Source organism: Myxocyprinus asiaticus, chromosome 12, assembly GCF_019703515.2.
Source record: "Myxocyprinus asiaticus isolate MX2 ecotype Aquarium Trade chromosome 12, UBuf_Myxa_2, whole genome shotgun sequence".
Taxonomy (NCBI): domain Eukaryota; kingdom Metazoa; phylum Chordata; class Actinopteri; order Cypriniformes; family Catostomidae; genus Myxocyprinus; species Myxocyprinus asiaticus.
Window position 1 is genome coordinate 2,822,686 of NC_059355.1, and position 12,812 is coordinate 2,835,497.

Here is a 12,812-nt window from a genome sequence, read left to right on the forward strand (position 1 = left end):
TGCAAGGGCGCGATAGAGCCTGTCCCTCCAGCCGAGATGAAGAAAGGGTTCTACAGCACTTATTTCATCGTACCGAAGAAAGGCAGTGGGTTGCGACCAATCCTGGACCTGCGAGTACCGAACAGGGCTTTGCACAGACTCCTGTTCAAGATGCTGACACAAAAATGCATTCTAGCGAGCGTCCGGTATCAAGATTGGTTCGCAGCGGTAGACCTGAAGGAAGTGTACTTTCATGTCTCGGTCTTACCTCGACACAGACCCTTCCTGTGGTTTGCCTTCGAAGGCCAGGTGTACCAGTACAAGGTCCTCCCCTTCGGCCTGTCCCTGTCCTCTCGCATCTTTACGATGGTCGCAGAGGCTGTCCTTGCCCCGCTAAGGGAAGTGGGCATCTGCATCCTCAACTATCTCGATGACTGGCTAATCCTAGCTCACTCTTGAGAGTTGCTGTGCGCACACAGGGACCTCGTGCTCCGGCACCTCAGCCGACTGGGGCTTCGGGTCAACTGGGAAAAGAGCAAGCTCTCCCGGTTCAGAGCATCTCTTTTCTTGGTCTGGAGTTGGACTCAGTCTCGATGACAGCGCGCTTCACGAACGAGCATGCACAGTCAGTGCTGAACTGTCTGAAGGCGTTCAGATGGAGAGCAGCGGTTCCACTGAAACTTTTTCAGAGGCTCCTGAGGCATATGGCATCCTCAGTGGTGGCCACACAACTTGGGTTGATGCATATGAGACCGCTTCAGCACTGGCTTCAGACTCGAGTCCCAAGATTGGCATGGCGCCACGGGACACATCACGTGGCCATCACACCGATCTGTTGCCGCCTCTTCAGCCCTTGGACCGACCTTGCATTTCTATGGGCAGGGGTTTCCCTAGAGCAGGTCTCCAGGCATGTCGTGGTTACAACAGATGCCTCCAAGACGGGCTGGGGTGCCGTATGCAATGGGAACACAGCCACCGGCTCCTGGACTGGCCCGCGGCTACGTTGGCACATCAATGCCTAGAGTTGTTGGCAGTACTGCTCGACCTGCGGAGGTTTCGGCCATTGATCCAGGGCAAGCATGTGTTGGTCCGGATGGACAACACAGCATTGGTAGTGTACATCATCCGCCAAGGTGGTCTACACTCCCATTGAGTGTCACAACTTGCACGCCGTCTCCTCCTCTTGAGTCAGCAGAGCCTCAAGTCGCTACGAGCCACTCACATCCCGGGCGACCTCAACACTGCAACGGACGTGCTGTCACAGTACCCTCAGGGGAGAGTGGAGACTCCACCCTCAGGTGGTCCACCTGATTTGTAGTCGATTCGGTTGAGCACAGGTAGACCTGTTTGCTTCCTGGGATTCCTCCCACTTCCCGCTTTGGTACGCCCTGACCAAGGCATCCCTCGGTATAGATGAGCTGGCACACAGCTGGCCTCCTGGACTACACAAATACGCATTTCCCCCAGTCAACAGACCCTGTGCAAGGTCAGGGAGGATGAGGAGCAGATCATCCTAGTAGCACCCTACTGGCCCACCCAGACATTGTTCTCGTGACAGCCCCCCCCCCCTGGCGAATTCCCCTGAGGTAGGACCTTCTTTCTCAGGGATGGGGCACCATCTGGCATCCATGACCAGACCTCTGGAATTTCCATGTCTGGCCCCTAGATGGGATGCGGAAGACCTAAGTGGATTACCACCCGCGGTGGTAGACACGATCACTCAGGCTAGGGCTCCTTCTATGAGGCACCTGTACGCCTTGAAGTGGTGTCTGTTCGCTAAGTGGTGTTCTTCCCAACGCGAAGACCCCCAGAGTTGTGCAGTCGGATCGGTGCTTTCCTTCCTGCAGGAGAGGCTGGAGGGGCGGCTGTCCCCCTCCACCCTGAAGGTGTATGTAGCTGCTATTTCGGCGCATCACGATGCAGTAGATGGTAAGTATTTGGGGAAGCACGACTTGATCATCAGGTGCCTGAGAGGCGCTAGGAGGTTGAATCCCTCCAGACCGCGCCTCGTCCCCTCATGGAACGAGTCCTTCAGGGTCTACAGGGAGCTCCTTTTGAGCCCTTGGAGTCAGCTGAGCTTAAGGCACTCTCTTTGAAGACTGCCCTCCTGACTGCGCTCACTTCCATCAACAGGGTAGGGGACCTGCAGGCGTTCTCTGTCAGCAAATCATGCCTGGAGTTTGGTCCGGGTTACTCTCACGTGATCCTGAGACCCCGACCGGGCTATGTGTCCAAGGTTCCCACGACTCCTTTTAGGGATCAGGTGGTGAACCTTCAAGCGCTGCTCAAGGAGGAGGCAGACCCAGCCTTGGCGTTGCTGTGTCCAGTGCGAGCTTTACGCATCTATTTGGATCACACGCAGAGCCTTAGAAGCTCCGAGCAGCTCTTTGTTTGCTTTGGTGGACAGCGGAAAGGAAGCGCTGTCTCCAAACAGAGGACCGTCCACTGGGTCATCGACACCATCACGATGGCATATCAGGCTCAGGACGTGCCACCCCCTGCGGGGTTACGAGCCCACTCCACCAGGAGTGTGGGCCCTGGCCAGTGGCGTCTCTTTGGCAGACATCTGCAGAGCAGCGGGCTGGGCAACACACAACACCTCTGCGAGGTTCTACAATCTCCGGGTTGAGCCGGTCTCGTCCCGTGTATTGGCAGGCACGAGCAGGTAAGTTACGGGACAACTTTCCGGGTGTACCGCTTGTGCATAACACCTTTCCCTCCCTTGAGGTGAAGACGTGCACTCTTGACTCCCAGTCGTATTCACAGACTGTGATCCCTGGATGACTTTCCTCCTTAGCCCTCTGGCAGCTGAGTTTGCGGAGAAACTCGCTGACCGGCCCAGTACGTGCGCTAATGAGCCCCTGTACTGAGGTAGGTGCTCCATATGTGCTGGTTCCCCAAAAGCGACCCCATATGATATCTTCCGCAAAATTGTTTCCCTGACGGCAAACTGCGTCTTCCTTGGACAGAGGCCACTCTGCCCCAGTCACCATGGTCTGTAGAAACTCCTCCCCCTTCGGGTAGGTCCTACCATGAGAACTCTCCACATGACATACTTCCGACAAGACTCGGTAAGACCATATGACGTATTCCACTCAAAATACACCCCCCCCCCCCTTTTTGGGTGGGATGTGGGCTCCACGGTGTCTTCCCTTTGGGATGGACACCCCCCGACGCAGACACTTATGGCTCCCAGTCAGTTAACAAATTCCACACTTTTTGGGGAGAAAATAGAGGGAAAAGAGGCCTCGGCTGGGCTAGCCTGTCCCTATAGTTGGGCAGTCGACTTGTTCCTGATGGACCGTTCAATGCTCATAAGAGCGTTGGGGGAGGTTACGTGACAGCCTGGTGCGCTGGCTACGAGACACACAGCAGTCTGCCCGTCACACACCGCCAGATCACGCAACACAGTTCAGCTAGTTGTGGCATTTTGTATAGGGACCCCTAGTGTCACTACATCGACACAACGTCGAGTGAATGACAGATAGGGAATGTCCTGGTTACTTTCGTAACCTCCGTTCCCTGATGGAGGGAACGAGATGTTGTGTCCCTCTTGCCACAACGCTGAACTACCCGCTGAAATGGCCGGGACCTGGTCTCGGCTCCTCAGCACAAAACCTGAATGAGTGGTTGCATACCAGCTCCTTTTATACCTGTATGTCCGGGGGAGTGGCATGCAAATTCCACTCGCCAATTCTCATTGGCCTTTTTTCAAAAAAGCAGAGGTGTTTGGGGCTCCCAAGTGTGACCCCTAGTGTCACTACATCGACACAACGTCTCATTCCCTCCATCAGGGAACGGAGGTTACGAAAGTAACCAGGACGTTTTTGGGCTCATATCAGCATGGATTGCTTGAAGACTTATAGGGCCAGAGAGCTTAAAACCGAGTGTTTCAGACAGAGGGCCAGAGACAAGATAAAAAATTATTATATATTACTAATTTATGACTGTTTTGGTGCAAAAATTAAATTCCAGAGTATAGAACTGGGTTGAATTCAGTGCTGGTTTTCAGACTACAACGGCTTTTTGCTAAACATGATAAACATGATAAATTCTCAAGATGGTGCCACTGATGGCCACCTTGGTGTGCAGCTCTCCAATTATTTTGTTGTTTTTGTTTGTTTGTCCTGTGTTTAGTAATTTTTCCCAATCAGTTTTACCAGGGACGATCTGCTGAACATTTGGCAGCACATACCAGACAATCTTTTCCCGGTTTTGGACTATTCAGACTTTTGCTGGACATTTTAGTCAGAGGCTCAGCTGTGTTGTTAAAGCACGCTATGAGATGCAAGCGAGGAAATTGAGCCGGCACACTGGTCACGTTTTGACAGTGGGGCTTTCGAACAGCACTGCCCAGTATTCATCTAGCAAATCTCCACTCTCTCCCTAGCAAAACGGCCAAACTACATCTCCTCACCCATACAAACAAGGACAAACTCTACTGCATTGTGCTTCACAGAAACCTGGCTGAGTGAAGCCATTGCATTGTGCATTGTGAAGTGCATTACAGCTTCCAGCTGTTGAGAGCAGATTGCATTGTGGAGTTAACTGGAAACAAGAGAGGTGGTGGAACATGTTTTACATCAATGAAAGTTGGTGTACAGATGTAACAACATTAAAGAAGGTGTGCTGTCCTAATTTGGAAGCGCTCTTTATCAACTGTAAGCCTTTCTACTCGCTGTGGGAGTTTTCCTCGTTTATTCTGGTGAGAGTTTGTATTCCTCAACAAGCGTGTGTGAGTGCAGCGCTGCAACAGCTGGCTGATCAGATCACAGACACAGAGCAACAATACCCACACTCACTAATTATTATTCTCTCCAATTTTAAAATACAGACAGCACATTACATGCCCCACCAGAGACAGAAATATACTGGATCACTGCTACACAAAATTAAAGGATGCATATCACTCTGTCCCTAGATCAGCTTTGGGAATCTCTGATAACTGTCTGGTTCAGCTTCTTCCAACCTACAGGCAGAAACTAAAATAAGCTAAACCAGTAGTAAAGACTGTAAAAAGATGGACCAATGAAGCACATCTGGAACTACAAGCCTGCTTTGATTACATTGATTAGAGTGTTTTTGAAGCTGCAGACACCAATCTGGATGAGCTCACAGATACTGTAACATCATATATCAGTTTCTGTGGGATATGTGCATTCCTACTAGGACTTATTTAACGTTCAACAATGACAAATCATGGTTTACAGCAAAACTCAGACAGCTTCGTCATGCCAAAGAGGATGCTTACAGAAGCGGGGATAAAATCTTGTATAATCAGGCCAAAAACACACAAAGGAAATTAAAGTTGCTAAAAGAAGCTACTCTAAGAAGCTGAAAAACAAGTTTTCAGCTAACGACCCTGCATCAGTGTGGAGAGGCCTGAAAGACATTCCTAAATTCATGACGCCATCCCCCAACTCTGTAGGTAATTAACAGCTGGCTAACAACCTGAATGTGTTTTACTGTAGATTTACTGTAGTTTTACTGTTCCAAAGAAACCCAAGATCGAAGGACTTAATGACTACAGACCTGTCACTCTGAGGTCTGTGGTCATGAAGTCATTTGAGTGACTGGTGTTGGCCCACCAGAAGGACATCACTGGACCCTTTCTGGATCCCCTTCAATTTGCTTAAGAGCAAACAGATCTGTGGATGATGCAGTCAACATGGGATTGCATCATATCCTGCAACATCTGGACAGACCAGGGACATATGCAAGGATCCTTTTTGTGGACTTCAGTTCGGCTTTCAACACCATCATCCCAGCTATCCTATGGACTAAATTAACCCAGCTCTCTGTTCTCATGTCTCTCTGTCAGTGGATCATCAGCTTTCTGATGGAGAGGCAGCAGCAAGTGAGACTGGAATTCACTTCCAGCACATGTACAATCAGCACTGGTGCCCCCCAGGGATGTGTGCTCTCCCCTCTACTCTTCTCCCTGTATACCAATAACTGCACCGCCAAGGACCCCTCTGTCAATCTCCTGAAGTTTGCAGATGACACTTCTGTCATCAGCCTCATCCAAGATGACGATGTGTCTGCATACAGAAGGGAGGTTGAACAGCTGGCTCACTGGTGCAGTCATAACAACCTGGAGTTCAACATGCTCAAAAAAGTGGAGATGACTGTGGACTTGTGGACTGAGGAGGAACACCCCAACATTGACACCGCTCACCATTCTAAACATCACTAGAGTGGAGTCATTCAGGTTCCTGGGCACTACCATCTCACAGGACCTTAAGTGGGAGACCCACATTATTATCTCTGTCCTGTTGCTGTATTGTTTGTGCACTGGAAGCTTCTGTCACCAAGAAAAATTCCTTGTATGTGTAAGCATACTTGGCAATAAAGCTCATTCTGATTCTGATTCACTCTGATTCTGGTTCTGAAACATGGTGCCTATGCCACAGGTTGGACATCAAAAACAAAGTGTCTCGTAACCAAATGTCATGATATCAGTCCTGCTTCATAGACACCATATTTGTTGCGGAGGTGAAGATTTTCAGTGAACAGTGCCTTAAATTGTGATCTGTTTATTACACAAAGCTATCCTATGGCTTTAGAACATTCCGAAAATAGTGCAGAAGTCATATGGACTACATTTATGGTGCTTTTACAGTGCTTTTTTGTCCTTTTGGAGCTTGACAGCCATCTTCTAAAAAAAATAAAAAATACAACATAAAGATTTGGAACAACAAGAGGGTGAGTAAATGATAACATGATTTTCATTTTTGGGTTAACTGTTCTTTAAACCTACCCTCTGTTCCTGACAGGAAACAAATGTCTGGAATCCCGGAGAGACCCCAAAGCCCAGCTGGTGGATGTACGGAGGTTCATCCTGACTATGGATCTGAACACGAATACCTGCCTCCAGAGTCGTCTCATCTGAAAGGTAAGAACATACAGATCAAAGTTACCTTGCGAAGTGGGTTAAAATGATATCTGACAGACATAGCATTTGCTTGTACTCAGAGGTTGCGCTATAAATAATCATCATCCGTTACTCTGATGGACTCTGTTATCCTGATTTCCCACATATTTAAATAAACTTATGTCATTCCATTTGCGCACTGGATGTACATTTGGTATTGTCCTGATATAGCCATTATTAACTTTAATTTTCAGTACTTAAAAGGCAATTAGGTAAAGACTATTTTACCTACGGTAGAAGCAGCTTACCTTAAAATGTAATTCATCTAACACATATGGTTTGTCATTTATGCTTTAACAGTGATAATTTGGGCCTGTATTATAGGTTTAAATGTTTTTATTTCCATTTTTTTCATGCCATCCATTTAAAAAAAAATAAACGTAACCTCTGCTAGCACTTTTAAAGATAATAATCTCACATGAATCTTAAAGGTGCGCTCAGTATTCCCTCTCCACCCCCCTCTTTACTCCTATAGAAATGAATTATAATTTAGGAACATATGTTTAAAATCATGACCACTCATATGAGATAAAAACTAACCTTATAAAAGCTGTTTACATATAGAGGGTCTCCATGTTAGGATCTCATGACCAGCCGAATACTACTAGCGTAATCTCAGTGACTGTTTTGTTTTTGGACACTTTCACTTGTGGATTAAATTAATCATGGCTGACTGTGAGTAGTACATGTCTACAATTGTACATGTAACAATTGGCATTTGCATTTGAATGATGCTGCATCCATGCCCCTAGGTGTCAGTGAAAGTCCAAGAAGACTGCAATATCGACCAGCACAACATACACAAAGTGCATTGCACCTTTAATTAGCTGTTAATGTGTTTATAAGGAGCCATACATGCAGTTTCACTCACTGGTTTCTCTCCAAATTGGCAGATATTCATCTTGTTCAATATCCAGCATCAATTCCAGACCGTTTCCTGTGCCGCCCTGCCTTACTCGCTTGGGTGAAGTCTTATTGCCATTAAATGTGTAACATTTTCCATACCGCGTATAAACCTGTAGACCACAAACACAACCATGTATGAGAAGAGAATGCTTTTTGTTCTTCAGGAATATTTGATCTTTTGAAATAGCTTCATGTTTTTTTTTTTTTTTTAGATAAATACAAACAAAACAGACATTAATAATGCAAAATCTATCCAGTATAGCAGGCAAGGTTTGTTTTAAGTTGAGCAATGCATAAAACATTACCTCTGGATCTGGAATGATCATACTCTCTTTTTGACTGATGTTTAACAGCCCATTAGGAATACTGTATATAACCCCTTAAAATTGTTGTGCTTTACTATTTACAAAATGAGTCTTCATTTTAGTGAATATTATACTAAGTCACACTAGACAAGGAAGGTTCATCAAGACAAATGTTAAATGTTGGCATGTCAAAGCCTTAACTAGAAGTGTAAAAAGTTTAGGGTGATCTGAGTAGTTGCCAGGGCATGTTATGCAGTTGCTAGGGGATGGATGGACATATAGATAGATAGATCTCTATCTATCTATATTTACTTCTATATAGCTATTTCCTGTTGGGTGAGACTCGTGTTTGCAATTGCATGTGACACATGCTTGTGCAATCACCTTTGTATGTCAGTGACCTTTGTTTGAGTCTAACATTTGTTTGTGTGTGACCCGTGTCTGGCAGATAATTATGTGCATCTGTAGTAATCCACAGTGAGACAGAGTGGATTAAAGCTCAGGACCTAGTAAAGACAGCAGGGAGACAGAATTTTGACCTACATTAATGTTCTACCCTTGCCTTACCCTTTTTTTTTTTTTTGGAGGGACGAAGTGAGATATTCTTATTCAGTGGTCAGATCCAAAGTTGAGTATGTAATACGTATCTGCCAGTTCTTGACATCTCCTTTTCTTTGACAAGCTGATTACAGCTGATTTACTCCCATGGATTTCATTATACAGTAGCTCCTCCGCAGGGCTTATTCAAAGACAGGAAAGAGAGCTCACCCCAAGGTTTAATGTAAAGGTCAGGGAAAGTCTTCTGTACTGAAATAAGGCCTCATACAAAAAAAAAAAAAAAAAAAAAAGACATTGTATGTTATATATATTGTATGTAAAAGTTAGTCTGGGTCCAAATGGAAAGTTAAGCTGGCACCTCACTAGCAGACTCCAAAAACTTGATTTTGGCCGAGGATGTTGCATTTTGCATTTTCTTCATGGTTCGGTTCACTTTCACAAGGTAATATTTCAAAACGGACCAAAACTGTGTTAATAAAAGTCACATGTGAGCAAACTGTCCCCTCATTGGTCAGAATGTCTGTGCGCTGTTCCGGAATTTAGCTCATACATCGAGATACTGTACCTGTTAAAATGATATACCTGTAAAAATGTGTCACCGGGTAAAAATCTGCATAGCATGCATTGCATGGTAATGCAAAACTTCATGGTACAGAATGTGCGCATCAGAGGTTGTGCTGCAAATAAACATTATCCGATACAAGGATGGGTATAAGTTGTAAAATTTCCATCATGGTTATTTTTTATCCGTTATTAGTTGCTTTTGCATTATTTCTGCATTGAAAGTGCCTGTTCTCATTGTAACAGTGCTCTCTCTCTCTCTTTCTCTCTCTCTCTCTCTCTCCCTCTCGCGCATGCACACAAACACACACAAACTTGCACACACACATGCACACAGAAGCCACGTTTTTATCTGTAAAAAAGTGTCTGTTCTGCCGCTATCCAAATGAGAGATGCAATCATGCTAAACGATTATTAAATAACTGGCAATTTAAACGTGCAACTACATTTAATATAGGCTATATCTGCGTTTTCATGATGAATTGCAATGACGAGCTGACATACAGATTTCTTCTGCGCAGATCCATGTGGTATGTTCCTGGTTTTATAGGGATATTGTTTGGTTCATTGGCCCGTTGGTTCAAATTGCATTCTCACCACAAGCAAACTGGCCCCGAGTTCGTTATTTTGGTGCAGATCCGAGTGCAATTGCCATGTTCATATATGCCTATACGGACTGAAACCAAGAGATAAAACGCACCAGGTTCTAAAACAAATGCTGCCATCAAGCAAGGTTTGAAAACTCCCGGAAGCAATTCATGGAGTAACTTTGCGAAAGTGCCTGATTGTGTATTTATCCCCTCGAGGCTTGCCGAGGAATGTGTATGTCTATATGAAGCTTTCATTGAGTAAAGAAATTACGTTCAATACAAATAGACTGTTGACTATTTCTAATGTCATTTTAGTGTAGGAAAAAAGGCAGGAAAAACGCTTGGTGACAGAATCACTATGCATTACTAATGCGTTTGTGAAGATATACAGCTGATGAAAATGTTCAGGGATGCGTTTCCCAAAAGCATCGTAAGCCTAAGTAGATCGTAGAAACCATTGGGCCGAAACGCATCTTAATACCAGGTGTAAACTGGGTCACAGTCTCCAGTTACCTTGATCAGTTTTTGCAAGGCGGAGGATTTTGGCTAGTGAAAATGCTGAGTGGCAAGTGGGCTTGGAACACTTCTAGCCATAGTTTAAACCCTGTGTGTGATATTCAGAGATTGTTACATTCCTAAATTAAGCATGCATAGCTGCAGAAGTGTGGTTATGAAAAACAACATGCCTCATGTCTGATGTTAGTAACACAGAGATTAATCTAATTGCACATTTCATGAGTAATCTGCTAGAGGTTATGTGAGAATGTATTCCAGAGAGAAGAATTCCAAAGCTGAAAGTACGTAGAGGGGGAGAGAGAGAGAGAGAGAGAGAGAGAGAGAGAGAGAGAGAGAGAAAGTGTGCTTATACATTAGATTAAGAAAGAGAAAGCATAACAGTGTGTTCTTACACTAATTCTCTCTGACAATTGATGTGTGTAGACAGTGTAATCTTTAATTGTGCCTGTGGTAATGTTTGTTACTGTTACTGAGCTATTTTCCTTTTGGTTGTGTGTGCTGTAGACGATAAATACATATCACAACACAGTGGCATAACTTGGATCTTGCGGTCCCCAGTGCAAAGAAACTGTTGGGTTGATCGTTTTTCATCACCCCTCGGGCCCACGGTCATTTTTATGGTTTCTTTTGGTCGACTGTTGCGGGCCCCCTCTCACCCAGTGCCCAAGGGCTGCTGCCCACATTGCCCTCCCTCTAGTTATGCCCCTGTCACAACATAAACATCTCACTACACACTTAATTTTCTTTTCAAAAACATTGGTGTAACAGTAAAAGGATGGCATGGAGGAGGCGGGAACTGGCTGAACAGTCAAGAGACTCAATATAAAACAAAAATAAATAAACACAGACACACATGCAACGCGGCCACGTGTGTCTCTCTCTCTCTCTCAAACTGGTGCCTCTGGCTTGACTTTATCCCCCTCCCGGCTGATTAGCCCGATCCAGGGCCGACCGAGTATCCTCAAGGCAGGTCTTCCCCACCTTTTGGAGCCCTGGGAGAGATGAGGGGAGGGAAAGGGGAGAGGGAAAGAGCGAGGCGGAGCAACAGAGAGAGAGAGAGAAAACCATACATTCCCCTGCTGAATAGACCAGCATTCTGGTCTAAGCTGGTCTTTTCAGGGTCAGTACTATTTATGCATTTAATTTGAACATAAAATCATGAAGTATTGTTTATTACTGTTGATTCAAATGTGAGAGACCCCCTCATCCATATAGATGTAGATGTAGACATATTTAATGAATGTGTTGTGACAGTATATATCTTGTTTCCCTGCTTATTTGTTCCAAAAGCAGGAGGGTCTACATGTGGATTCTTTATGCCGCTATGTGTGCATTACCCATGGGGCACCACTGCTGCCTAGCTTTCCTCAGGCTTTTTACTGATTTCTGATTTCTCCTGTTTTTAATTAATGCCTCACTTTCAGTAATACAAATTTCTGTTTTGTTTTTATTATTATGCCATTTCATTTACGTTTTGCATTATTGCAGAAAAAAGAGGCTATAAGATGATGTTGTTTAGCCAGTCACAGAATTATCTGTGCTTTAAAAATGCAAGATTTACTCTAGATCAGGGGTTTTGAAATTGGGTGAAAGTGAGCCTCCCTCTAGCCTTCTGAACAGAATCCTGCTCAGTCAAAAAACTAAACGAAGTATTCTCAACAGCCCTATAACCAAAGAGCCAACAAAATCAGATATAGAACGAAATCAGCATGATGGACAGCTCTATTTTCTGATCACTGAACAGATAACCCTCGACAGTCAAATAACTAAACTGGAAACATGTTCATTAACAGCCACAGGCTACTAATGTTATCTCAATTGAATAAGAGCCATTCTGGAAATTTTAGGCTACTTAAGCCAATTCAACTTTGAAAACATCAACATCAGACATCAAACAACATCAGCACGATGGACAGCACTGTTTTGTCACAGTATCAAATGTGTAAAAATCACTTTAAAAAAAAAAAAAAAAATCTGATTGCCGATTTTGCCTCTTCATTTTCATCGCCCCTACATCAGTGGGAACAATGAGTCTGACTTTTTGATGCGCACAGGTGATCGATGCGGGGCTGCACGGTAGAAAGGAATAAACGTAAATCGTCCTCCACCTGCAGCCTTGATCAGTATTTGCTTTTAAGCAGGGTCAAAGTGGAAAACCCGCACTCACATAAGTAAGTGGAAGTGAAGGGAATCTGCCTCCTCTCCTGTAGACTTTTGTATTGTAGACACTACAAAGCGATCTATTTTGCAACACGCATATGCATAACACGCACTTTAACACGCAAGCTAGCAGAACAGATGTGTACAGACGTGAACCGTTATGTTTTTTTTCCCCACGCTGCACCTCCCCTGGGGCTCTCTGGTGCCCCCCAGGGGAGGCGCGCCTCACCAATTGAAAACCTCTGCTCTAGATGTTACCATTTAATACTATACTATATATATATTTATATACATATATATATA

The 12,812-nt window shown here is 44.9% G+C and overlaps 1 protein-coding gene across 1 annotated transcript in view; it reads right to left on the reverse strand.

Moving 5' to 3' along the window:
* The window catches only part of LOC127448859 (acid-sensing ion channel 4-B-like), a 50,946-nt gene that overhangs the window by 6,199 nt on the left and 31,935 nt on the right, over window positions 1-12,812 (reverse strand). Inside the window, exons 2-3 of the mRNA XM_051711724.1 lie at window positions 7,785-7,929; window positions 6,740-6,867 (exon numbers count right to left, since the gene is read on the reverse strand). Coding sequence (XP_051567684.1) covers window positions 6,740-6,867; window positions 7,785-7,929 — 273 coding nt within the window. The remainder of the gene's footprint in view (window positions 1-6,739; window positions 6,868-7,784; window positions 7,930-12,812) is intronic.